This window comes from Zonotrichia albicollis, chromosome 5, assembly GCF_047830755.1.
Source record: "Zonotrichia albicollis isolate bZonAlb1 chromosome 5, bZonAlb1.hap1, whole genome shotgun sequence".
NCBI lineage: Eukaryota > Metazoa > Chordata > Aves > Passeriformes > Passerellidae > Zonotrichia > Zonotrichia albicollis.
This window is the reverse complement of record NC_133823.1, coordinates 7449665-7473150: the sequence shown is the minus strand read 5'-3', so window position 1 is coordinate 7473150 and position 23486 is coordinate 7449665. Positions and strand designations below refer to the sequence as shown.

The 23486-nt window shown below is 51.0% G+C and overlaps 1 protein-coding gene across 6 annotated transcripts in view; it reads left to right on the top strand.

Annotated features, from left to right (window-relative positions):
* Window positions 1-23486, top strand: part of EXOC6B (exocyst complex component 6B) — a 292980-nt gene that overhangs the window by 108145 nt on the left and 161349 nt on the right. For 5 of the 6 annotated variants that reach the window (XM_074540719.1, XM_074540718.1, XM_074540716.1 and 2 more), the window contains one exon: window positions 21907-22083. The exons of the other annotated variant lie outside the window; for it this stretch is intronic. In XM_074540719.1, the coding sequence (XP_074396820.1) occupies window positions 21907-22083 (177 nt within the window). The remainder of the gene's footprint in view (window positions 1-21906; window positions 22084-23486) is intronic. 6 annotated transcript variants of the gene reach the window in all.

Here is a 23486-nt window from a genome sequence, read left to right as displayed (position 1 = left end):
TGCAGTGCAGCCAAGTGTCCAAGGAAAATCATCCTTTAGGGAAAGAAGCAGGTGCTGGAACAAATGGTGGTGATGGAGAACCCGCTCCTGGTGCAAAGAAAAGCTGGGTGAGAGGAGAAAACGTGGAGTTTATCCATTTATCCATTTTTGTTCTGCTTTCTTGTTTTCCATGGATCATTGCAGTGTCTGCTCAGCTTGGGATGAGCCAGGGAATGAGTCTGACTGATGTAACCCTGAGCAGGTGGGATGGAAGGTGAGATGTCCAGGTTTGGGCTTCAAAGTGGAAAAAAATAGGTTTAGATGGGATCTTGGCAAGGAATTCCTGGCTGGGAGGGTGGGCAGGGGCTGGGCTGGAATTCCCAGATTTGCTGGGGCTGCCCCTGGATCCCTGGCAGTGCCCAAGGCCAGGTTGGACACTGGGGCTTGGATCCACCTGGGACAGTGGGAGGTGTCCCTGCCATGGATGGGATGGGATTTAAGGTCTCTTCCCACCCCAACCATTCCATGATTCCCTGTAGATGTTGACTGGGAGGATTTCCTTGCTGGGTCTCTGTCAGAGGCAGAGCTGAGCTGGTGGAGTTGGGAATTTTGTCCTGCCTGTCCCTTCCCAGAGCCCTTGGCCAGGAGCAGCCGCTGCTGTGGGGGCAGAGCTTTGTCCCACCCTGTGTCCCACGTTGTCCAGGTCATTCCCTCTGCCAACAGAGCCATTCCAGCTCTCCTGGGGGCTGGCCTGGCCAGGCAGAGCTGCCCAAGCCAAGGAATTCCTGGAGCTGGTGGCCAGCACTGGAGTCTCAGTGACATCCTCACCTTGGGAATCGCTGCTGTGCTTCCAAAGGGTGAGGGCAGAAAGGGAAATCGCTGCAGGCAGAGCTTGTTCTGCTCCCAGTGACCCATCCCAGCTGTGGGTGGGATAAATCCATGGAATTATTTGGCTTTTCAGCTGCTCCAGGGCAGTTCTGGTGTGGGACAGGTGTGAAAACCTTTGGAAAAGTCTGTTTTCCTTGGGTATTTGGGATGGGCAGTTAAGGGTGGGAAGTTCCTGCTGGATTTTAGCCAGGATTCATTTTTCCTGAGGGACAGGGATGGCAAAGTGGGAATCTTGGGCTCAGTCCTCAGGAGGACACAACCTATTCCAAAGGAGACCAGAAACTTGTGTTTGGGTCTCCTTGGTTAGAAATTGTGGCTTTAATCAGCTCATTAAGCATCTGTAATTATCAACAAATAATAATTATGACTCGTGAGGGTCCAGCCCAATCCATTCTGGTTCTGCTGGTGCCCAAACCTCCTTTGTTCCAGGAGATTTTTTGGGATTGGCGCCAAACCCTCTGCAGAACCTCCCATCCCTCTGAATCCCCTGCAGGTCTGATCCAGGAGGGTCCTGGAGTCTCCCCCTTTGTTCCAGGAGAGTTTTGGGATTGGCACTGAACACTCTGCAGAACCTCCCATCCCTCTGAACCCCCTGCAGGGATTTCTCCTCTGTTCCTGGAGCCTCCCCCTGTCCTCTGGAGGGTGTTTGGGACGGAGGTGCCACCTGCAGCTTCAGGCAGGCTGGGCTGGGAGTGGTGGGTGGGAGGAATTGTGCTGCTCTGTCGGGAGGACAGTCCTTCCCCGTGGTGATCCCGTTATCTTCCCTCGGCGCTGTAAATCCTGGGAGTGTGACAGGACCTCCCACCAGGATGGCAGCAGTTCCAGAGCCCTTGCTGGTGACTCCCTCAGAAGATGAATGGTTTTCTGAAGTCTGCCTGAGCAACAGCTCAGTGACTTGTTAGGCTCCGAAGTGCCTTAACTCCGTTCCCTTTTTCCTTTCATTGTTTCCCTGTGGAGTTTCCCCCTTTGCAGCGGGCAGATCTTGCCAAACCCGGGGTAGAATCTCTGCTGAAAGCCCCCCAGAAGAGCAAAGCCCCGCTTTGCTGGGCTGGGAGGAACCTGGGATGACTTTTCTGGTGAGATTGGGATCTCTTTCAGCACATCCTCACTCCTTGTGCCGAGCCCTTAATCGTGCCTGGCTGGGGAGCCTGAGGAATTTGGTAGGAACATCGTGGATGCTCCCAACCCTTTCACATTTTTACTGTTGACTTCTGTAGGGAACAAGCATCCATCAAGGGGACAAGGATTTGTCATTGTTCCCCGAAAAAAGGGCAGTGGCATTGTTAAAGCCCAATGGGAACCCTTTGGAACGAGGAGCCTCCAGGGAGAAATGCAAATTTATATTGAGTTTTAGGACAGACATTGCCCAGAAGTCCCTTTTAAATCAGAAGATGGAAAGATTGTTTTATCTTTGGTAACTCTTTCCAGAGGTCCTACAAAGCCGAGGCCATGAGCCACAGCTTTTGGGGTGAGGAGCTGCAGTCACTTGTTTTCCAGGACTTCGTGGTGGGGCTGGGAGTTGATCCCAAGGCGTGGGCACGGGGCCCCTTTGGTCAGTGGGATTGGCCATTTGGAGTGGCAGTTGCCACCTTTTCTGGAGGGGAGAAGGGATGAAAGGGGTTTTATGTGGCTATTGAGGAGGTTTATTGATCCCAGATACGGTGGCTCCAGGATTGTGGGAAAACAAGGCTCCCTTTATGGCAGGAGTAAATTGTGGGGGATTGCTTCACTGGTCAGCCCATGAAGGAAGGGCTGGCTTGGGGCATGGGAATGGTTTTGGTCATGGATCAGATCAAATCCCCCCTGCTGGGCCCCTTCTCCTGCTTCCAGATCTGTTCTCAATACAGACCACAGGAGTTGTTTACCAGACTCTGCCGTGGCTTGCGTTAAACTGCCCCGTGGGGTCCCAGTACCCCATCAAACCCCATCCCAGTTTGCCCACAGGCAGGCAAACTCCAGCCATGAGACTTCCCAGTCGGGAAGGAGATCAGGAGCAGGGATTGCTGTATCCTCATAAACGGGGGCAGATTTTATGGCAGGGCCTGTGGTGAGGGACAGCGAGGGCTGAGAGCTGGAGCAGCAGGAGAGTTGACTTTAATGGGATATAAAGAGAAACTTCCTCAAGATGAGGGTGGTAAATCCCTGGCACAGCTGCCCAGGGAGGGGTGGATGCCCCATCCCTGGAAACATTCCAGGCCAGGTTGGCAGGATGTGATTCAGTGGAAGTTGTCCATGCCCACGGCAGGGGCTGGACTAAAGGACCCTTGTAGGTCCCTTCCAGCCCAGCTCAGTTTGGGATTTTAGAAAATAAGGAATTTTTCCAAATTTTCTCAAGGCTGTCTTCTCCATAACATGATATTCCTACATCTAATGGGACATTGTGACCATGTTTTCTAGAGCTCCTGAGTTCCTGGGATAACCATGGTGTTTGACTGTTCCTCCTGGAGCTGTTGTGTGTGGGATGTGGATGAATCCCATCTCTCCTTCCTCTGGAATTCACACACCTGTTGAGATATTTCTTCTACTCAGCATTTAGCTCTTTCCCAATTTTTATTCACCTTCCAGTCCCAAATTCCCTTGTCTCCAGAGATGATGTCACATCCTCAGCGTGGCTTTTCTGTCTTACCCTGATCTTTCCTCTCCTTCCAGGCCTTCCCCTGGTGGCCTCTTTGTCCTCCTGAGCCCCAGCTCCCATTCCTGGCTGTCCCCACAACCTCCCAGGCCCTGCTGGTGCCTGGGGTGTGGATTCACTTTTGGACCATTCCACATTCCCACTTTTCTCTCTCTCCAGGTCTCTCCATTCCCTTAGGCCAGGCCTAAGCCCTGTTCAGGGAAGTGCTCCTTAAGCCAGGCTCGTTTTTTTCAGGACAGTTCATTGATCCCTTCCCTTAGCAGCCCCTGCTGAGCACCTGGACCCTCAGTTTTCCTTCTCTTCTACATTTGCCGCTCTGGAATTTGAATTTTCTCCCCCTGTGAGGAGAGCAGGCAATTTCCCTCCCACTCCTTGTGGTGTCACATCCCTGGGTTATTTTTAAGCCTGGATTTACTCCAGATCGTGGCTCCAGGCTTGGCAGGGCAGAAGCTGCCATGGAGGGGCAGGAATCCTGCCTGGTGTCCCAAGGGATGCTTGGAAGAAGGTTTAGGAACAGCCTTCCATGTCCTTGGGAACGGTGAGGGGATGGTGTCCTTCTACAGGCTCTTCTTCCTCCTGGGAATCTTCTTCTTCCTCCTGGGAATCTTCTTTTTGTTCTTCTGCTTCTCCTGCTGCTTCTGCTTCTTCTTTGGAACCTTGTTCTTAGGAATCTTCTTCTGAATCTGGATTTGAATCTTCTGAATCATCTTATGGATCTTCTTCTGAATCTTCTTCTGAATCTTCTGAATCTTCTTCTTTGGAACCTTCTTCTTGAGAATCTTCTTCTTCTTGGGAATTATCTTTTTCTTCTTCTTTCTTCTTCTTTCTTTTTTTTTTTCTTCTTTTTCTTCCTTTTCTTCTTTCTTCTTCTTCTTTGTCTTCTTATTTCTTATTTTTCTTCTTCTTTTTCTTCTTTCTTCTATTTCTTCTTCTTTCTTCGTCTTTTTCTTCTTTTTCTTCTTTCTTATTTTTCTTCTTTTTCTTCTTCTTTTCTTTCTTCTTTCTTCTTTCTTCTTTCTTCTTTCTTCTTTGGAGCCTTCTTCTTCTCCTTTGGAATTGTCTTTTTCTTCTTTGAAAGCTTCTATCTTGGAATATTCTTCTTTTTATTCTGTTTTTTCTACTTCTTAGCAATTTTCTTTTTTCTGATCTTGACTTTTCCAATTGCAAATTAATTCTCCTGGATTTTTTGTGGGTTTTTTCCCAGGATAGGGAGTTGCAGGAGTTTTTTGGTGGGATCTGTATAGGGTGTTCCCATCCCTTTCTGGTGTTTCTCCTCTTGTCTCGCAAAAATACCATTTTGGGATTCTCCTGCAGTGAGAGTGAGCTGCAAACCACTCCCTGGAAAGGGAGCTCTCCATGAAATCCTGGGGGTGAAATCCTGATTCCAGGGAGTGGTTGCCTTAAACACCAAAAAGAACCATTGGGAAGAAGAGTTTTCTCTCACATCTTTGAGGTGAAAGTCTCTTTGTAAAGATTTTGAAGAAGCTTTTCCTCCCTGACATGAAACTCTTGGGAATAGACTGAGGAGGGGTTCCTAAAATCAGGGAAGGGATTAATGGGAATGGTAGAAATGGAATGGTTGGAGGATTTACTGTCAGGGCTAAAGATGCAAGAGAGTGAGGGAAACCCCTGGGCTGTGGAGTGCTGAGGAGAACTTTTTTAGACTTTGGAAAATTATGGGATCCGCTTAGAGGAGCAGGGATCTGGTTCTTCTCTCCCTCAGAGGGAACAATTCCTTGCCAAGATCCCAGCCCAATCTCCCCTTTCCCAGTGGGAGCCATTCCCTGGCTCCTGTCCCTCCATCCCTTGTCCCCAGTCCCTCTGCAGCTCTCCTGGAGCCCCTCCAGGGACTCTGAGGATTCCCTGGAATTTTCCCTTCTCCAGGGGAACATTCCCGGCTCTCCCAGAGCAGAGGGGCTCCAGAATCCTGGAATGGTTTGGGTTGGAAGGGACCTTATATCCCATCCCATTCCACCCCATCCATGTTCAGGGACAATTCCCACTATCCCAGAGTGCTCCAAGGTCTATCCAGGCTTTGATAAATTCCTTGAAATCTCCTTCAGAATTCCATGAGCTCTTTTCCCACTCTCCCAACATTTAACTGGACCCATCCTTGCTCCTCCTTTCTCAGAGGTGTGACAAGAACCAGAGCCTGGTTTCTGAGGTGCACTTGGAAAGTCCGTCATCCCCCACATCCCATGGATTTTCCCTAAATCCAGGTATCCAAATGCTCTCCAAACTTCTGTTTCGACTTTGGGAAGAAAGATCCGGCTGAGAATCCCCTGGATCATTCCAGGCCGGCTCCTGTGGCACGGTGGGGTTTTATAAAGTGTTTTTTAAAGGATGGCTGGAAAAGGGGAAGGTCCCAGACGTTTTCCTGCTGCTCCCTCGGCGTTCCAGGCCGGGCAGGGCCTCAATTAGCGGGGCACTAACGAGGCAGTGTCTGCTTGGCCCGAGCCGGAGCCTTGCACTTCATCACTCCTAACTCGTTGCAGTAGCTCCACAAAGTCCTCACAAATCTTTGGGGCTGAGCGAGAAATTAGGAGCACATTTCTGGTGTTTGCTCGCATGGCAGCTGCGCTGGGAGCTCCTTATTCCTCATTAGTGTCAGACTCGGCAGCTCCAGGAGCTCTCAGGCTCCAGGCTTGGGACAAGGGCATCATCCACGGCCAGATTTCCCAAAATATCCCTCTGGGACTGTGGAAAACCTGTGGTTCCATTCACAAAGCAGGGAAAAAGGGATTTATAACCCCTGCAGGACAAAGCTCTTGAGGTTCCCAACCTTTTGAAGCACCCACACGCCCGTCACCTTAAAGCAGGAGGGATTTGGGAGCAGGGGACGGGGCTGGAATGTGGAGCCAGCCCTGAAATGAGCTCCAAGGCTTTGGGATGAAATCCTGGTTAATATTTCTTCAGTGCTTTCTCTTGAAGCATCTCCAAAGTGTTTGAAGAACATTATTAAGACTTTGGGAGAAGGGAGGATCTCTCTTTCTCTCTTTTCCACTCCACTTGGAAAGGGAAGAAAAAGGCAGCTTGGAATTTATTTGGAGGATGAGGAGGCTCCAGGTCCTTGAAGATTTTTCTGATTATTTGCAGAAGACAATCTTTGGGGTTGTTCTGGCAGGGGCTCTCCCAGTCACTGTGTTGGGGGGAAATAAAGGACATTTTTAGGTGGGATTCTTCCCTGCATCCATTCCTGGGAGCTCTGGGCAATTCCAGAAGTCCTGCACGTGCATTGGGACAAGGCAGGAAGGTGTTTTTGGGGCTGTCTGCTGTTTTCTTCTGTCATTTTCTTACTCAGCTGTCACCTGATTGCCTAAAATAAACTGAATTCTGTGGTTCTGAGGTGAACAGGGAACAAATATCCTGGTGAAATCCCCAGGAGGTGGGGGAACGCTTCCCTTTCTCAGTAAGGAATGAAGTTCAGCATGTTGAATATTGGAATTGTGGAGCTCAGGTTTTAGATTCCCTTTGATCCCAGCTGTGACCAAAGGCCTGAAGGTTGTTCCTGCCCTTGGGAGCTGTGGGTGGAGTTCACACATGGGCAGGTGAATGTTGCGTTTTCCCTTTTTCCCCATTTTTTCCCATTTCCTGCAATCAGTTCCATCTCTGCGCCTGTCCCATCCCATCCCATCCCATCCCATCCCATCCCATCCCATCCCATCCCATCCCATCCCATCCCATCCCATCCCATCCCATCCCATCTCATCCCATCCCACGGAGTTCCTCTGTCCCTGCTGCAGATTAGGTTGTCCTGCAGTGAGGAGCAAATCCCAGGAGGAATTTGGGACATCCACAATGTCCAGGTCAGCCAGGATGGAGCTGCTCCAGAGCCTCTGCTCCGGACACATCCCTATCCTGCAGTGGCTGTGGGGCAGCAAAGGCAGCTGGGATTTCACTGGAAAAAATTCCACTGAAGCTGGTGGAAAAATGTCAGGGTTGGGTGTAGTGACCTTGTTCTTTACCTCATGTGTTCCTGGGGATCTAGAGATATCCCAGAATCCCAGAATGGATTGGGATGGAAGAGACCTTGAAGCTCTTCCACTCTACCCCATCCTCAGGCAGGGACACCTCCCACTGTCCCAGGTGGATCCAAGCCCCAATATCCAGCCTGGCCTTGGGCACTGCCAGGGATCCAGGGGCAGCCACAGCAAATCTGAGAATTCCAGCCCAGCCAGGAATTCCTTGCCAAGATCCCAGCCCAATCTCCCCTTTCCCAGTGGGAGCCATTCCCTGGTTCCTGTCCCTGCAGGCCTTGTCCCCAGTCCCTCTCCAGCTCTCCTGGAGCCCCTTCAGGGTCTCTGAGGATTCCCTGGATTTTTCCCTTCTCCAAGGAGACATTCCCAGCTCTCCCAAGGCTGCTCTCTATCCTTTCTCCTCCCAGCCTGGATTTGTGCTGGGATTTCCCTGTCCCAGGTGCAGCTCCAGCCTCCGGCCTGGCTGGACCTCGTGGCCTTTTGCTCTCCCACCCCTGAGGGTTTCATGTTCTGCTCCCAAACCTTTTCCCACCTGGATTTGTCTCCTCTGTTCCCTTGGATCAAGGCAGTGCTGGAGCCTCTGAGCTCTTTGGGGGGTCACGTTCACACCTTGTGAAAAGCAGGTGCAGCCCCATTAACTCCAGATGGAGGCAGAGCAGTCAAAACCCTTTGGAGTTTTCTCCTTCAGCTCCCCTTACCAGCCCCATCCCTCAGGGAGAGGAGAATTCCCTGTAAAAAAGGGATTTTTTTTTAATCCTGTTCCAGTAGCAGGTGGAGTTGGTCACCTGGAACAGGGGATGGCTCCACAAAGCTGCTCATTCCTGAGGGCTGGGCAAGGATGCCACACGTGTGGGGACTCCAGGAGGACCTCCCAGCTCCACTTTCCCCTTTTTTAAAAGGCCCATAAATGAAAATTGGAAAGGGCTGGAGAGGAGGTGTGAGATTTTTTCCGGGGTTTTTTTTATTTGCAGAGTTACGTTTTTTTATCCTTAATAGATTTATAATACGCAGCTCCCTTGATTTGTTTCCATAAAATTAACCAGTAAATTTCAAATGGAAAAAAGGCCCCTAATAGGAACCACCTTGGCCAAGGCTGAAACGTGGCTGTGTTCAGGAAAGGTGCACCAGGGCATTTTTCCCTCTGCCAGGTTTTCTCCTGGAGTGCCACATGTTGTAGGGATATAAAACTTTTACTAACGAGAACTTGGAGGAATTCTGACTTTCTAATTGCCCTTTTTTAGATTTTTTTTTTTTCCTGGTACGAGCTGCTGTTTATTTTGGGCTCTTAAAAACTGGGGCTGAAATTTGGAAGTCTGGGAGTTTCAAACCTGGGGCAAGGAGGGGTGGGAAGGATCCAGACTGGTGGCCAGGGAAGGGCTGGGGGTGGCTCTGCTGATTCTTCTTGGAATTTGTATCCTGGAATCCTGTCCTTGGCAGTGGGGTTGGGATCATTTGGATTTTATTCTTTTTAATATTTTTAAAGGTTTTTTGGGGGCAGGATTTCGTTGTGGTGTCCACAGAATAAGGCCAGGCTGTTCCTGCTGGGAGCATCCCAGGTGTGTTGGGATGAGGGATTTTGGTCACAGGTGGGACTTGAGGGTCTGGGAGGACTTTTCCAACCTTATTGATTATGGGATTCTGGGATCTGCCTAAATCCCAAGTTACTGCTGGTTGGGATGTTCATGGAATGGGTTGGGTGGGAAGGGACCTTAAATCCCATCCAGTGCCACCCCCTCCCATTAATCCCAGGTGGATCCAGCCTGGCCTTGGGCACTGCCAGGGATCCAGGGGCAGCCACAGCAAATCTGGGAATTCCAGCCCAGCCCCTGCCCACCCTCCCAGCCAGGAATTCCTTGCCAAGATCCCAGCCCAATCTCCCCTTTCCCAGTGGGAGCCATTCCCTGGCTCCTGTCCCTCCATCCCTTGTCCCCAGTCCCTCTGCAGCTCTCCTGGAGCCCCTGCAGGGACTCTGAGGATTCCCTGGATTTTTCCCTTCTCCAGGGGAACAGTTTGTGTTGGAAGGGACCTCAAAGTCCATCCCATTCCAACACCAACACCTTCCCCTATCCTAGGGTGCTCCAAACCGTATCCAGCCTTTCCTTGGACACTCCCTGGGCAGCACAGATTGGAATTGTTGTGGATACAGAGCAGTACAAACGGGAATTTTTTGGCGATCTATGGCCCCACAGATGGGAATTTTTGGGGATCCAGGGCAGCACAAAAGGGAATTTCTGGGAGTCCAGTGCAGCACAAACAGGAATTGTTGGGGATCCAGGGGCAGCACAAATGGGAATTTCTGGGGATCCAGGGGCAGCACAAATTGGAATTGTTGGGGATCCAGGGCAGCACAAAAAATGGGAATTTTTGGGGTCCTGCTGTCACAGCCGTGTCCTTGTCCTGCCCAGGGAATACTGAACTGTGAGATCCATGGAATCAGGCCTGGATTAAACCCTGTTTGTGCATGGTGCTCATCCCTCATAGAGGGAGATCCAGGCCCTGTCCTGTGGAGTTTCCTTGAGTTGAGGCTGGTCCTGGCTGGGCTGAGCCTGAACCCTCCTGTGTGCCTGGGACAGAGGGAGAAGCCAGAGAGAAAAGAAAAGGAAAATCCAACCCTTCCAGGGCTTTTTTAATGGCTAAAAAAGCTCTTTGTAGTTTCCCCAGACGCCTTTAGAGGGCAGATCAGGTCCAGGGAATGAATAACGGATTTGGGAGGTGCTGGATATTCCTGGTGCTGGATTCCTAAGGCAGAACATAGATTTTTTTTTTAAGCATAATTTGAATTCTGCAATAACTTGTGGTGCTTTCAAGGGTGACCATGAAGTGAATTTACAGCAGCGAGATGAGATCAGGTTTTGATTTATCGCTGAGGACTTAAAATCTTTTTAGGCTCAGTCCTAAAAATTGTGGTGTGAGTGAAATATTAGTGATGGATGCAGGGAGAAAAATCCTGGGAACATACTGTGGGAGAGGAGAATTATGTAATGTGTTGACTAAGTTCATTTTTATGTTAAAAAAGACCACAAAAAGTGGTTTCAGTTGGGAGAGTTGGTTTTGGAGAGCAGTGCTGAGTGCTGAATGTATAATTTCATTTTTCTCTGCTGTAATCTCTTCTCTGAATCCTCAACCCTCACGCCTCAGTGCTTAGGAAAAAAAAATGTATTTATCAACAGAATATTTCACATTATCAGAGGGATCTTTGTGAAGTGAAGGCAGGAAAATGAAATTGAAGCTCTTCTGTAAAGTTAAAACTTTTCATATTGGGATTAAATATTCCTTACAGTCACCGTGCTGGGGGAGGCAGGGCCTGGCTAATTCTGTGATTAATTAAAACCAGCACTAACCAAATAATGTTCTGCTTTCTTCTGCTGCTCCCTGAAGCTCAGGGATCCTGGGGAAGATGATTATTCCTGAAAAAGCCGTTTTGTTCTCCCCCAGCTGAGCTGCTCTTTGTGGCTCAGCCCCGTTGGCAGCTGCTTTGTGGGTTTCTCATCAAAAAAACCAGAGGGGTTATTCCCATACAGAATGAAAAGGGCTTTGTTCCAACAAGGATTTATCTTTTTTTTTTTTTTTAAATAGTATTTTTTAACTCTCCTGAAGGTGGAGGTGCTGCTGCTCCTGGGATGAGCAGGATGCCTGGGTGTTCTTTGAGTTTTAGGGTTCAGCTTTTCACTGTGATCCTTGCTCAGATTCCTCCTAAAGTTGTGATGGAAAAGGGAAGAAGGACTGGCAGGATCCATTTGGGCTTTGCATGGCATTTGGCTCTGATCCACACAGCGTCCCCGGACAGACTGGACAGACAGGGAGGGACAGATGGACACAGGGATGGGCTGAGGGATCAGTCCCAGAGAGCTGGGACAGAACCTCAGCAGGTTCAGCAGGGCTGGAGCTACACCTGGATTGGGGCAATCCCAGCACAAATCCAGCTGGGAGGAGAAGGAAGGGACTGGGAGCAGCCCTGGGAGAGGGATTTGGGATGTTGTGGATGAGGCTGGAATGGCCCAGCCCAGCCCCCCCTGGCTGATGCCAAAGGCAAGGTGGGAATTGTGTCCCTGTGCCCTCCCTCAGGTGAGAGCCCACCTGCAGAGCTGCCCCAGCCCTGGGGCCAACAGCAGGAGGACGTGGAGCTGCTGCAGAGAGCCCAGAGGAGGCCCCGGAGCTGCTGCAGGGCTGGAGCCCCTCTGCTCTGGAGCCAGGCTGGAGGGCTGGGAATGTTCCCCTGGAGAAGGGAAGGCTCCAGGCAGAGCTCAGAGCCCCTGGCAGGGCCTGGAGGGGCTCCAGGAGAGCTGGAGAGGGACTGGGGACAAGGGATGGAGGGACAGGAGCCAGGGAATGGCTGCCACTGGGAAAGGGGAGATTGGGCTGCGATCTTGGCAAGGAATTGCTGGCTGGAATGGAATTCCCAGATTTGCTGTGGCTGCCCCTGGATCCCTGGAAGTGCTCAAGGCCAGGCTGGACACTGGGGCTTGAATCCACCTGGGACAGTGGGAGGTAGAACAAGGTGGTTTTTAAGGTTCCCTTCCATCTCAAACCATTCCATGAGTGTTTCACTTTGGTCCATAGCTCAGAAGCACAGGCACTTTGGGGAAGCAGCCTTGGCCAATCCCTGGAAGAACATTCCTCTGCCATGGAAAACAGGATCTTCGGGATGTCAGGGCAGCCTTAGTTGGGCAGGTTCTTCCCAGACTCAGTGAACATCCCAGATCCCATCTCTGTCCCTCAGTCACTGAACTGAGTTACTCTGTTACTCAGTTCCCAGATCCCAGCATGGAACATGTCTCCTTGGGATCCCCTTATCCCAGATTTCTGTGGGAATAGCTGAGGATATTCTGCCTGCAGGTCTGGGATCTGAGTTAGAGACAAAGGATCTCTGCTGCTCTTCCCAGATCTCACTTAAAGACTTTCAGGCTGTCCTGTGGAAAAGCCAAAATCCTGTTTGGTGCAGGATTACCCACACTGGGCATTTCCTGGGATTTACTGAGTCCTGTTGTTCCAGGAGAATCAGAGCCATCCCAGGGAGGTGCTCTGACCCTGGCCAGTGCCTCAGAATCCTTCAAACACCCAGCCCAGGCTGATAAACAGGAACAAAAGCAGAATCTTGAAAGGAACCTTATCGGCAAGTGCCAGAGCCAGGGAGGGGGTGTGGAGCAGCACTCTGGGAACTCCCACGGACACTGGGACGCAAGGATTCCATCCCAGGCCAGGCCAACTCCCTGGGGAACATTGTGAGGTCAAGGAAAAGTGGGGCATCCATGAGTGATAATTCCTGTCTGCTCCAGGGCTGGGGGAGCAGCTCCTGCCATGGAAAAGAGGGATAACAGGCAGGCTGTTCCTCAGGAAAGCAGCAGCTTCCCAGCTGGTGGGAAGGCAAAATGGGAGGAAAACCCCTGGGAAATGATGGAATCAGGCTGGAGTGAGGGCCCTGTGTGGTGTCAGAGCTCGAGCAGGGGCAACTCCAAGCTGAGCACACTCAGATGTTTTTTTCCAGATTTCCCTCTGGATCAAACCCTGGAAAGTCCAGCCCAACACCTTCCCCCTTCAGTGAGATCTAATCCATGGCTGCTTTTATCCTGAATTTCCAGAGGGGTGAGGGTCCCACATTCCCTGGGCAAGGACAGAGGTGGGGACAGCACCTGGAGAGGCCCCAGGGTTTTGAGGGGCTCCTGGAGCTGGGATTATTCCTGTGCTGGGGGCTGGAATTTCACTGGGGGCCTTTGGGTTGAGGAGGAGCTTTCCTGGTGCTCCAGGCTCACTCCAAGCACCAGAGCTGCACTGGGAGAGCCCAGGGAAGGGCAGGGAGAGGCTTGGAGCACCCTGGGATATTGGAAGGTATCCCTGGACATGGAAGGGCTGGAATGGGATGAGCTTTTCCAACCCAAACCGCTCTGTGATTCCATGAACTGCCCAGTTTTGTAATTCTGCAGTTCTCTGGTAGAATGTCCTGTTAGCTCCCTGCTCTCCTCTCCAGCTTCATTCCCTTTTCCTCTGGGTGTTTTTTTTTTTTTTTTTGTTATTTGTTTTGTTTTTGTTTGTTTGTTTGTTTGTTTTTTGTGGGGTGATTTTTGTTGTTTTCCAGTTTTTTGGGGAGTTTTTATTATTTTTTTTTTCCTGAGGAAACACAGCCTTTTGCCTGGATATTTCTCCTTTTTAACACTTTCACTGGAGGGGAAAAAAAAGCCAACCCCAAGCCCTGTTCCCTGTGCCATGCCTTGCTTGTCAGGGAGCGTGTTGGAACAAAGCCTGGCTTGGAAAACAATCCCAATTCCCTGGGAGAGCTCCCAAAGGCAGGCCCTGCACGCTTGGGTGCTCCTGAGTCATCCCAGACCCTCTCACCTGTGACCAGTTTTGGTTGTGGTTCCTCTGCTGCTCCCTCTCTTACTCAGGGCTCTGGTTGGGTCCCAATTACGAGTGAGGAGAGGCTCAAGGGACGTGTGGGAGTTTCCAGGGCAGCTTTGAGTCATGGTTGGGCCTCCTTGGGCAGAGCTGAACCAGCCCTGGGTCACAGCAGCTCCCAGGGTGGGGGATTTCATCCAGGGGTACTCCCAGCTGGAAAAATGAATTTTGAATGGTTGGTAGAAGGGAATCAAAGAGTCTCAGTTCCATCTCAGCTCAGATGAATCGCAAACCATTTTTGTGCCCAAGAGCTTGGGCTGCTGGAGCAGAGCCCTGAGTTGTGTCAGGCCGAGGACTTTCATGTGTTTGAAATTCTCTGTGGAACACCCATCCTCCTCCTCTTCCTCCTCCTCCTCCTGCTGCTGCTGCTGCTGCCTTGGGTGCCCTGAGCTCATTCTCGGCTCCTCCGCCGCCGTGTAAATGTGATAAATAAACTCTGTAATCGCCCCTCTGAGCTTCCTTTGAAGCTGCCCGCAGATCTGGATCCCACAGAAGTGTAAATCAACACTTGGGCCATAAAGGGCTCCTTAAAAAGTGGGGTTTTTTGTTTTTTTTTTTTTTTTTTTTTGCGCAGCTGACCCGGAGGCTGTGGTTGCCCGAGGCTTTTTATCAATCCTGGTGTGATAAATTTCTCCTTGGAAGGGAGAGTCTGGATCATTCTCTTCTCCCAGAGCTGGGCTGAGCAGCCTCCCCCCAACACAGCTGAGGTTTAATGGGTTTTGTGTGAAAAGCTGAATTAACCCAGTTATTGAATGAACTCCAAGGAGGTGAATATGGCTGAGCTCATCCCATGGGCTTGATCCCATCCATGGGCAGGGACACCTCCCACTGTCCCAGGTGAATCCAAGCCCCAATGTCCAACCTGGCCTTGGGCACTGCCAGGGATCCAGGGGCAGCCACAGCAAATCTGGGAATTCCAGCCCAGCCAGCAATTCCTTGCCAAGATCCCAGCCCAATCTCCCCTTTCCCAGTGGGAGCCATTCCCTGGCTCCTGTCCCTGCAGGCCTTGTCCCCAGTCCCTCTCCAGCTCTCCTGGAGCCCCTCCAGGGACTCTGAGGATTCCCTGGAGTTTTCCCTTCTCCAGGGGAACATTCCCAGCTCTCCCAGGGAAGAGGAGCTCCAGAATCCTGTAATGGTTTGTGTTGGAAAGGACCTGAAATCCCATCTCATTCCAAACCCTTCTCCTATCCCAGAGTGCTCCAAGCCCAGTGTCCAGCCTGGCCTTGGGCACTTCCAGGGATCCCGGGCAGCACAAACAGGAATTTTTGGGTATCCAGTGGGATCCTGCTGCCACAGCGGTGCCCTTGTCCTCACCAGGGAATATTGAAATGTAAAATCCCTGGAATTAGGCCTGGCTTAAATCCAGGTTGGGAAATGAGCAGGAGCAAGGGATGTGGATAAATCATGGGGTGAGAGCAAAGCAAAAGGGGAATTGCATTTTCCTCATTACACACTCAATGCCAAAAACTTGTATTTGAGGAAAACTGATGTTTAGGAATATCAGACCCAGGGCGGATTTCAGCTCTGGATGGGCTGAGGTGGAAGAGACTTTTTAGGGAATGAGGAGTGGAGATGGATTGAGGCTGAATCTGTGCACTGGGGAGAACAAACCCGTCCAGTGCTGCATTTCCAAACTCCTTTTATTTAATGACCTGGAATGGAGTTCAAAAAAAAAAAAAAAAAGAAAACCCTCCCATTGTTGGGCCTGGTTTCCTGAGCCCAGGGAGAACTTTGTCAGCCAAACCTCCAACAAATTGTCTGCTCTGATAACAAGTTAGCACCGGGGGCGGGAGAGGCCGAGCCCCTCCTGGTCCCGACAGCGCCGGCTCTGCGGGCAAACTCAAAGCAGGAGCTGCGGCCGTGAGCTGAGTTTACACCTTGCAATAATAATCCCTGCTTTTATCTGATCCCTGGGGGATTTTATAACTTTGGAATGGCTCTCTGGCAGGGCTCCAGCCTTACTGTCATTTTTTATTAACATTCTTTTTTTTCCCTACCCCCGTAGCCAGTCGGCTTTGCTGCTTTTTATTTTTTCCCCCTTCTTTTTTTCCTTAAGATTGCTTAAGGAATATGTATCCCATTTCTAGGGATATTGGGAAATGATATTTGAAAATCCAGTGTCTCAGCCCATTAGAGGGGTCTGTAAAAGCATCACAGCAGGAACTAATCAAAACAACCAAAGCCAGCCTTTAAATCATGGCTCCCTTTAAATCACCAGCCCCTTCTTCCCGGGCCTTATCTCGTGTCTCATCAGGAAAAACCTAATTAGATTCTGCTCAAAAGTAAATATTGGTGGGTGGAGGTGAGGGGAGGTGAGACTGGAGTGTTTGCAAAGGGTGCAGAAAACAAGGTGAAGTTACAAAAATAACAATATAGGAGTTTTAGAGGAGCTCCTTCCTCCTGGAGCTGGGGAAACAACTTTTCCTTAGGGTGGCTTTGGAGGGAGAGGCTGGAGGAGTCCCTGGCCTGCTCTGGGAATGATCCTGCAATGTTGGGAATGAGCCCATGGTGTTGGGAATGATCCTGTGGCATAGAGAATGATCCCATGGCTTTGGGAATGAGCCCATGGCATTGGGAATGATCCCATGGTGTTGGGAATGAGCCCATGCTGTTGGGAGTGATCCCATGGTGCTGGGAATGATGCCATGGTGATGGGAATCAACCCTTGGCATTGGAAATGAGCCCATGGCATTGGAAATAATCCTGTGGCATTGAGAATGATTCCATGGAGCTGGGATTGACTCCATGGCACTGGGACTGCTCCCAGTCCATGGCAGTGGGAGTGACTCCATGGTGTTGGGAATGACTCCATGGTGATGGGAATGAACCCTTGGCATTGGAAATGAGCCCATGGCATTGGAAATGATCCTGTGGCATTGGGAATGATGCCATGGAGCTGGGATTGACTCCATGGCACTGGGACTGATCCCAGCCCATGGCATTGGGAGTGACTCTATGACAGTGGGAGTGACTCCATGGCAGTGGGAATGATCCCATAGTGTTGGGAATGTTCCCATGGCACTGGGAATGACTTCATGGCCTTGGGAATGATCCTGTGGCACTGGAAATGATCCCATGGCAATGGGAAGGAACCCTTGGCTTTGGGAATGATTCTGTGGCATTGGGAGTGACTCCATGGAGTTGAGAATTACTCCATGGCATTGGGAATGATCCCATGGCACTGGGAATGACTCTGTGGCACTGGGAATGACTCCATGGTACTGGGAATGATCCCATGGCACTGGGAATGATCCCATGGCGCTGGGAATGATCCCATGGCGCTGGGAATGCCTCCATGCCCTTGGGGTGCAGGTTTGGAGCCAGGGTTACTCGATCTCGAGGAGCTGAGTTGCTTTGAAAAATCCAACTCTGAAAAATTCAGCTACAAAAATTCATCTCCAGCTTGGTTGGGTTGTTTTAGGTTTGAGGGGTGAGGAAGGTAGAGTTGCTGTTCTCAGGCTTGTGGGAGTTTTTTGGGATGGATCCTGGAATGTTGAGGGAAGTCCTTCCTGCTGAGGGCTTTGAATCTCAGGATGGTTTGGGTTGGAAGGGTCCTTAAAAATCATCCCATCCCACCCCTGTCATGAGCAGGGACACCTTCCAGCATCCCAGGTTGCTCCAAGCCCTGTTCAGCCTGACCTTGGACACTTCCAGGGATGAGGAGTCCACACCTCTCTGGGAATTTTAGGGTTTGAAGAGAAACCCCCAAATCTGCATCCTGCAGGGTCGAGCCCTCAGTGAAGGGATGTGCAGAAGACAGGATTTGCACCATCAAATAATCCCAGGGTTATTTGGGTGGGAAAGGACCTTAAATCCCATCCCATTCCATCCCCTGCCATGGGCAGGGACACCTCTCACTGTCCCAGGTCCCCTAAAAGTCTTCTGGACTGCCTGATGATAACCTCAGTGCACAAAGGTGGAGATGTGCCTCTGCTTGTCCTACCAGCCAGTCTGGATAGAGGATTCCCACTAGGAGCTGGGAATTCTGCCCTGATGGATGATGGGGGTGCTCCTGGTCTCCAGGCTGCTGCGGATGAGGGAAGTGGCTGTGCCTGGTGGGAACTTCACCTCCAGGATCCCAACACTGTGTTGGATCCTAAAAGCAGCATCAGCCGTGACCAGGCCTTGGCTCTCCTGCCTTTTTTATGCTCCTGTGGAGCAGAGCGAGCCAGGATTGATGGTCCTGGATAACAGAGGCAATCCCACAGGATAACCCCAAACTGGCCTCACTTTCCTGGAAACCACACCAAAAGGTGGGGGGATTTTGGGTTGTATTTATCATCTCCTGAGGGTTTTAGGCTTCCTTCAGCCCTGCTTCTGTCAGTTTTCTGAGGGAACCCTGAGTGTCACCCGGCCTTTGATGTGGGGAACTCATCCCTTGGTGGGGAACAGAGCCCCCAAACCCCCCAGTGTTACTCTGCAGGTCGGGTTTGATCCTTCCTGTACCACAACGAATCCATGGAAAAGTTGTTCTGCTGCACTCCGGCCCGGGGAGGTGCTGGGAATGAGCTGGGGAGTTCCTTTGGATAATCCCGAATTTCTCTGGAGCTGCTTCCTCTGGGCCTCTCCCCAGCCCTGCCTTTCCCTCACAGTGAAACCCAAACCTCGCTGACTTCACGGAGCTGAGGAAAATTCGATATTTCTCACTTGTAGGTCACCTCAGTCCAGATCGTTTCCTGCCGGGAGGGAGCGGGGGGTTGGGAATGCCCTGGTGGGATGGAGATGGAAAAGCCATTCCCGTTCCTCCTGGGATGTGCAGGGCCTGGCTCCAGGATTACTCCTTCATTCTGCGCTCGGGGCATTCCTGTTCCTGCTGCAGTGGGAACGTGCCCATCACAGGTCGGGATTTGGCTCCAGTGTTCCCAGAAAGGGAAGGGAACAAAGCTCCACTGAGTGATGTGAGGTCATTCAGGCAGAAATCCCTGGAAAATCACATCCAGTTTAAAACTCCCCCCACAAAAATCCTAAAAGGTGAAGATTTCTCAAGGTCCCAATTGCTCCTTGTGGGCTTAAAACCTTTTGTGCTTTTGAGAGCATCCTCTGGCTGCTTTTTAGGATATCTGGGAGTTGGGGCATTCAAATTTTTCCTTTTTTTTAATTCAGAGAGTGGGCAGGCCCTGGCATAGGGTGCCCAGAGCAGCTGTGGCTGCCCCTGGATCCCTGTTAGTGTCCAAGGCCAGGTTGGACACTGGGGCTTGGAGCACCCTGGGATAGGGGAAGGTGTCTCTGGGGGTGGAATTGGGATGGGATTTATGGTCACTTCTAACCCAAACTGTTCCTAGATTCTGTGATTTTCCCAGCTGGTGCTTGGATTTCAATCCAGATCAAAACTCTTCTCTTGATAAATCAGTTTATTTGCATTAAAAGTGCAAAATCAAAGCTTGGCGGGTAAATTCCATGTGGGGCTCCTTGTCCTGTAGCAATGCCGGAGGGACAGATTTCCTTGATTTCTAAATAACTGTAATTTATGAGGTCTTATCAACATTTGGTTTGGATCTTATCAATATTCAAATTTCCATCCTGACGCAGTCCCTTATTGAAAGACAAACCATGTCTGACCATGTCCTGCTGTGCTCCCAACACAGGGAAGATTAATCCCTGTTGGAAAACAGAGGTGGGACCAAGGTTGGTGATCCTTCCATGGATCCTTGGTCCCACCAGCTCCATGTCCAGGCTGAAATCCCGTGTATTTCATGCTGAGGGCTGGGGCAGGGGAGTCCAGGGCTGGCAGCAGCATCCTCCAGCTCGTTATCCCAGATTTCCCTCTCCCATGACCGCCTGTGCTCTCCAGGCCCACTCCACCCTGCTTAACGAGCCGTGTCCAGCTCAGGGCCGCATCCAAAACTGCGCCTTTTCCCACCCTTTGATTCTCCCCTCTCCAGAAGGAGAAGGATTACATAAACTGGAGGGTTTAATGAGTGCACTGGGCTTGCTTTTGGGGGAATTTCCAGTGGATTCAGGGTTATAACTTCATTAGGCCTCATTGGGAAACTCATGGCAGCGCTGGGCGGGCCCGAGCCCCGACCCTTTGTTGTGTTCTCTTCTGAAGGACCAAGCGCTCCCGCCCCTTTTTGAAGTCCTAATTCCCTTTATGGGATGTTGCAAGGCCTTTCTATAGAGTGCTGCCTCTGAAGTCCGAAAATCCTGGTGCCAAAAATGCCCCTTTCCCCATTGGCCTCATGTCCTGATGTCGGGAGCAAAACTTTGTCCTGAGCAGTGTCCACCCAGACCTTTCCCTCTGGGCTCTGTTGCAAAAATTCCCATTGTTGGGATTCATCCCCGAAGAGATTTTTTTTTTTTTTAAAGGGATGGGGTTGGAAGTCCCCTGGCTCAGCTGGGAGGAGCACTCGGAGTAAATAAACTCCAGGGCTACTCCTGCTTTCCAACCACTAGAGGTCAAGGTTGTGCTGTGGGATAACACATCCCGCAAGGATTCACATCCCTATCCAAGGATTCGCTCCTGTTCCTGCTGCAGCTGCCTCCAGGGGCAGCTTTGTACAGGAAATTTTGTTAGGGGTTGGCCAGCTGGTTAATTAATTCAGAGCTGATTGTGTGTGCTCAGGGTGAGGAGCACTTTGAGGTGGATTTTCCGAGGAATGGGATGTCCATGCCTGGATCTTCCAAGGAATGGCGCCTTCATGCCATGCTTGGATTTCAGTATTCCTCAGGTGTAGGAATTATCCAGTGCCGAGTCCCTGGTGGGGTTTTGCTTCCCAAGGGGAGATTCCAAAGGGATTTCCAGGCTGGCAAAAATCAAAGCTGCTCCTGAATTATTTTTGGTGGGATGTTAAAACTTCCAAGTTTTGAAAAGGAAATAATCTGGGAGGTTTGCACACAGATTAAGCACACTCTGTGCTCTCTGCTGTTCAGGTAGGAAAAGTAATTAATAATTAGAGATTTTTAGTAGTAATTAATAATGTTTAATTCTCTCGGTATTGCTGACAGTTGGATCTCAGGTTTAATGGCTTTCCTGCTTCTTTCTAAATCCAGGCTGCTACATTCCCATAGGGAAGGCCTTTTGCTACCTCAGAGACTCCTGGAATTCCAGAATGTCCAGGAGCTACCTGGGCTTGTGGAAAGTGTCCTTGTCTATGGAATGAGAGGATCCTGAACATCCTGTCCATGATTCCATAATTTCCACACACCTTTCTCCTGATGCATCAGAAATCCATAGCATAATACAGGGAGGAACCCTCTAAATCTGTCTAAATCTGTATAAATTCCAGGTTTTCCAAGTTTTTTTTTCCAGTTACACCAGCTCACAAGCCCATGTGTCCAGCAGGGCCACATTCATGGGATTGGCCTTTTTCCCTGATTTTGGCTGGGATTTGACCCCTTGTGTGTTCGTGCCATTCCCATTCCTTGCCCTTGGGTTTGAACTTGATCAGCTCCTGAACAAGTGGGGCTGAACAATTTTTCCTGTTGATTATTATGCTCCATATCAAAGGAAAAACAGTGGAATTTTTGCAGGAGGGCACAGTGTGACCTCGGCCGCCAGACAACCCCAGAACCCCTGGAATAACTCGGCGTGTTCCCAGCCCTCCATCCCGCTGCTTCCAGCACGTTTTCCTTGAGCACCTTTTACAGCTCGTTCCGCACATCAACAATGCGCAATTAAACCCTCCTGGGCTCCCACAAAAATGCTTTCAGGAACCTCTGGGGTCCAGATGTGGAATGTTTTGTGCCGCCACGGCTGGGAAAGAGGAACAAACCCGGCGGTTCAGGAGGTCCCTGTGACAGTCACCACATGGCCCGCGGGCCAATATCGCCGCAGCTGGGCCGTAAACGGATCAATGTGGCAGCACGGGGGCCGGGGCGCTGGGATTTGGAAAGAGTCAGGAGCGTGTTTGGATTGTTGCATAATCCCTGGCCTGCTTTGCAAATGGATCTGGGAATATCTGGCTCGGGGGGAAAGGCGACGTGTCGGAATTCCGCCGAGCGCGTGGCGCCTCCGGCCTCCTTTGTCCCCGTTCAGGGCTGGCTGCTCCTCGTGCCTGAAAACCAAGTGAAACCCCAGGTGGAATCTGTGTTTGCTCCTAGGCACAGCAGCAGAGGAACCTGGACAACATCGTGTCCCAGCAGCCCAGGATTGGCGGGGGGAAGAAATCCAAGAAGGAATTCAGCGCCAGCTCTGAGCTGGAAGTGAAGAACACCAGCCCCATGTCGGAGCAGGATTCGGGGATCCTGGATGTGGAAGATGAGGATGAGGAGGAAGAGGTAAACACCAAACTGGGCGGTGTGGGGTGCCTGTGGTGTCTCCAGAGGTTTGCTCCTTGCTCGTGGGGGAGTCCTGAAGGTGCAGAAGAAGCTGGAGAACATGGGATGGGTCTCCAGATGTGGTTATTTTGTGGTTTTATCCCTATTCCCATTCCTGGGCTCAGTAGAGAGGCCAAGGATTGGGAAACGCCCACCCCAGTCTGTCCCAGCATCTTGGTGCTGCAGGAGAACATCCATCCCTCGTGGAAACATGGCTCCATAACCTGATTTTTGGCCTTTTCCTTTGTCCTGGTTTGTCTTTGGATAAGGGACTGTGTCAGGATAGAAATTTGAATTCCTTGATGTTCTCTTTTCTTCCCTTCCTGCTGCAGCTTGTTGGCATCTGACAGAGGGTTTTGGGAACCACATAACCTGGGGATGGTGTTGGTTTTTCCTTCCTCCCAGTGCTGGTTCACCTGGGATTTGGGATGTTTCCCATGGAATTGAGCCTCGTGTCTCAGGAAAGGCAGCTCAGACATCCAGACCTGCAGTGCAGGACCTGAGGGGGTTGAGCCTTTGGATGTGTCCATCATTCCTTGGGATGCAGCCGTGTCCTGGACCTTTTGGGAAGTTCTGTCTGGATGGGAAGAACTTTGGGAAGTTGTCTCTGCTCCTCTGGATGGCTTTTCTCACTTGTTGATGCCTCTTTTGTTGGGAAAATGATCTTTTCAGCTGCAACCAGTCCCTGGGCTGGGGGGTGTTTGCCACCCTGTCCGTGACAGTCCCTGGGCAGACATGAAGGGGATCAAGGACAAACTGGAAATTTGAAATTGGGGTTGTTCAAGTGATTCTGGGCTTTGTTTTCTCCCTGCAAATCCATTCCCTCCTTTCCATGGCTACTGTGCATTCGGAGCAGAGCGAGGTCACACCTTCCTCCGTGGGGATGGAATTGTGGGGTCAGCCCTGAGCCCTCCTGGGGCCTGCTCTGGGACCCTCTGGGTGTAGCTCCACATTCCTACAGCAGCATGGAATGAGGGACCAGGGCTGGAGCCAGGGTGGGAGAGCTGGGAATGTTCCCCTGGAGAAGGGAAGGCTCCAGGCAGAGCCCAGAGCCCCTGGCAGGGCCTGGAGGGGCTCCAGGAGAGCTGGAGAGGGACTGGGGACAAGGGATGGAGGGACAGGAACCAGGGAATGGCTCCCACTGGGAAAGGGGAGATTGGGCTGGGATCTTGGCAAGGAATTGCTGGCTGGGCTGGAATTCCCAGATTTGCTGTGGCTGCCCCTGGATCCCTGGCAGTGCTCAAGGCCAGGTTGGACACTGGGGCTTGGATCCACCTGGGACAGTGGGAGGTGTCCCTGGAGTTGGATCCAGATGGTATTTAAGGTGCCTTCCTACCCAAACCTATTCCATGATTCCATGGTTT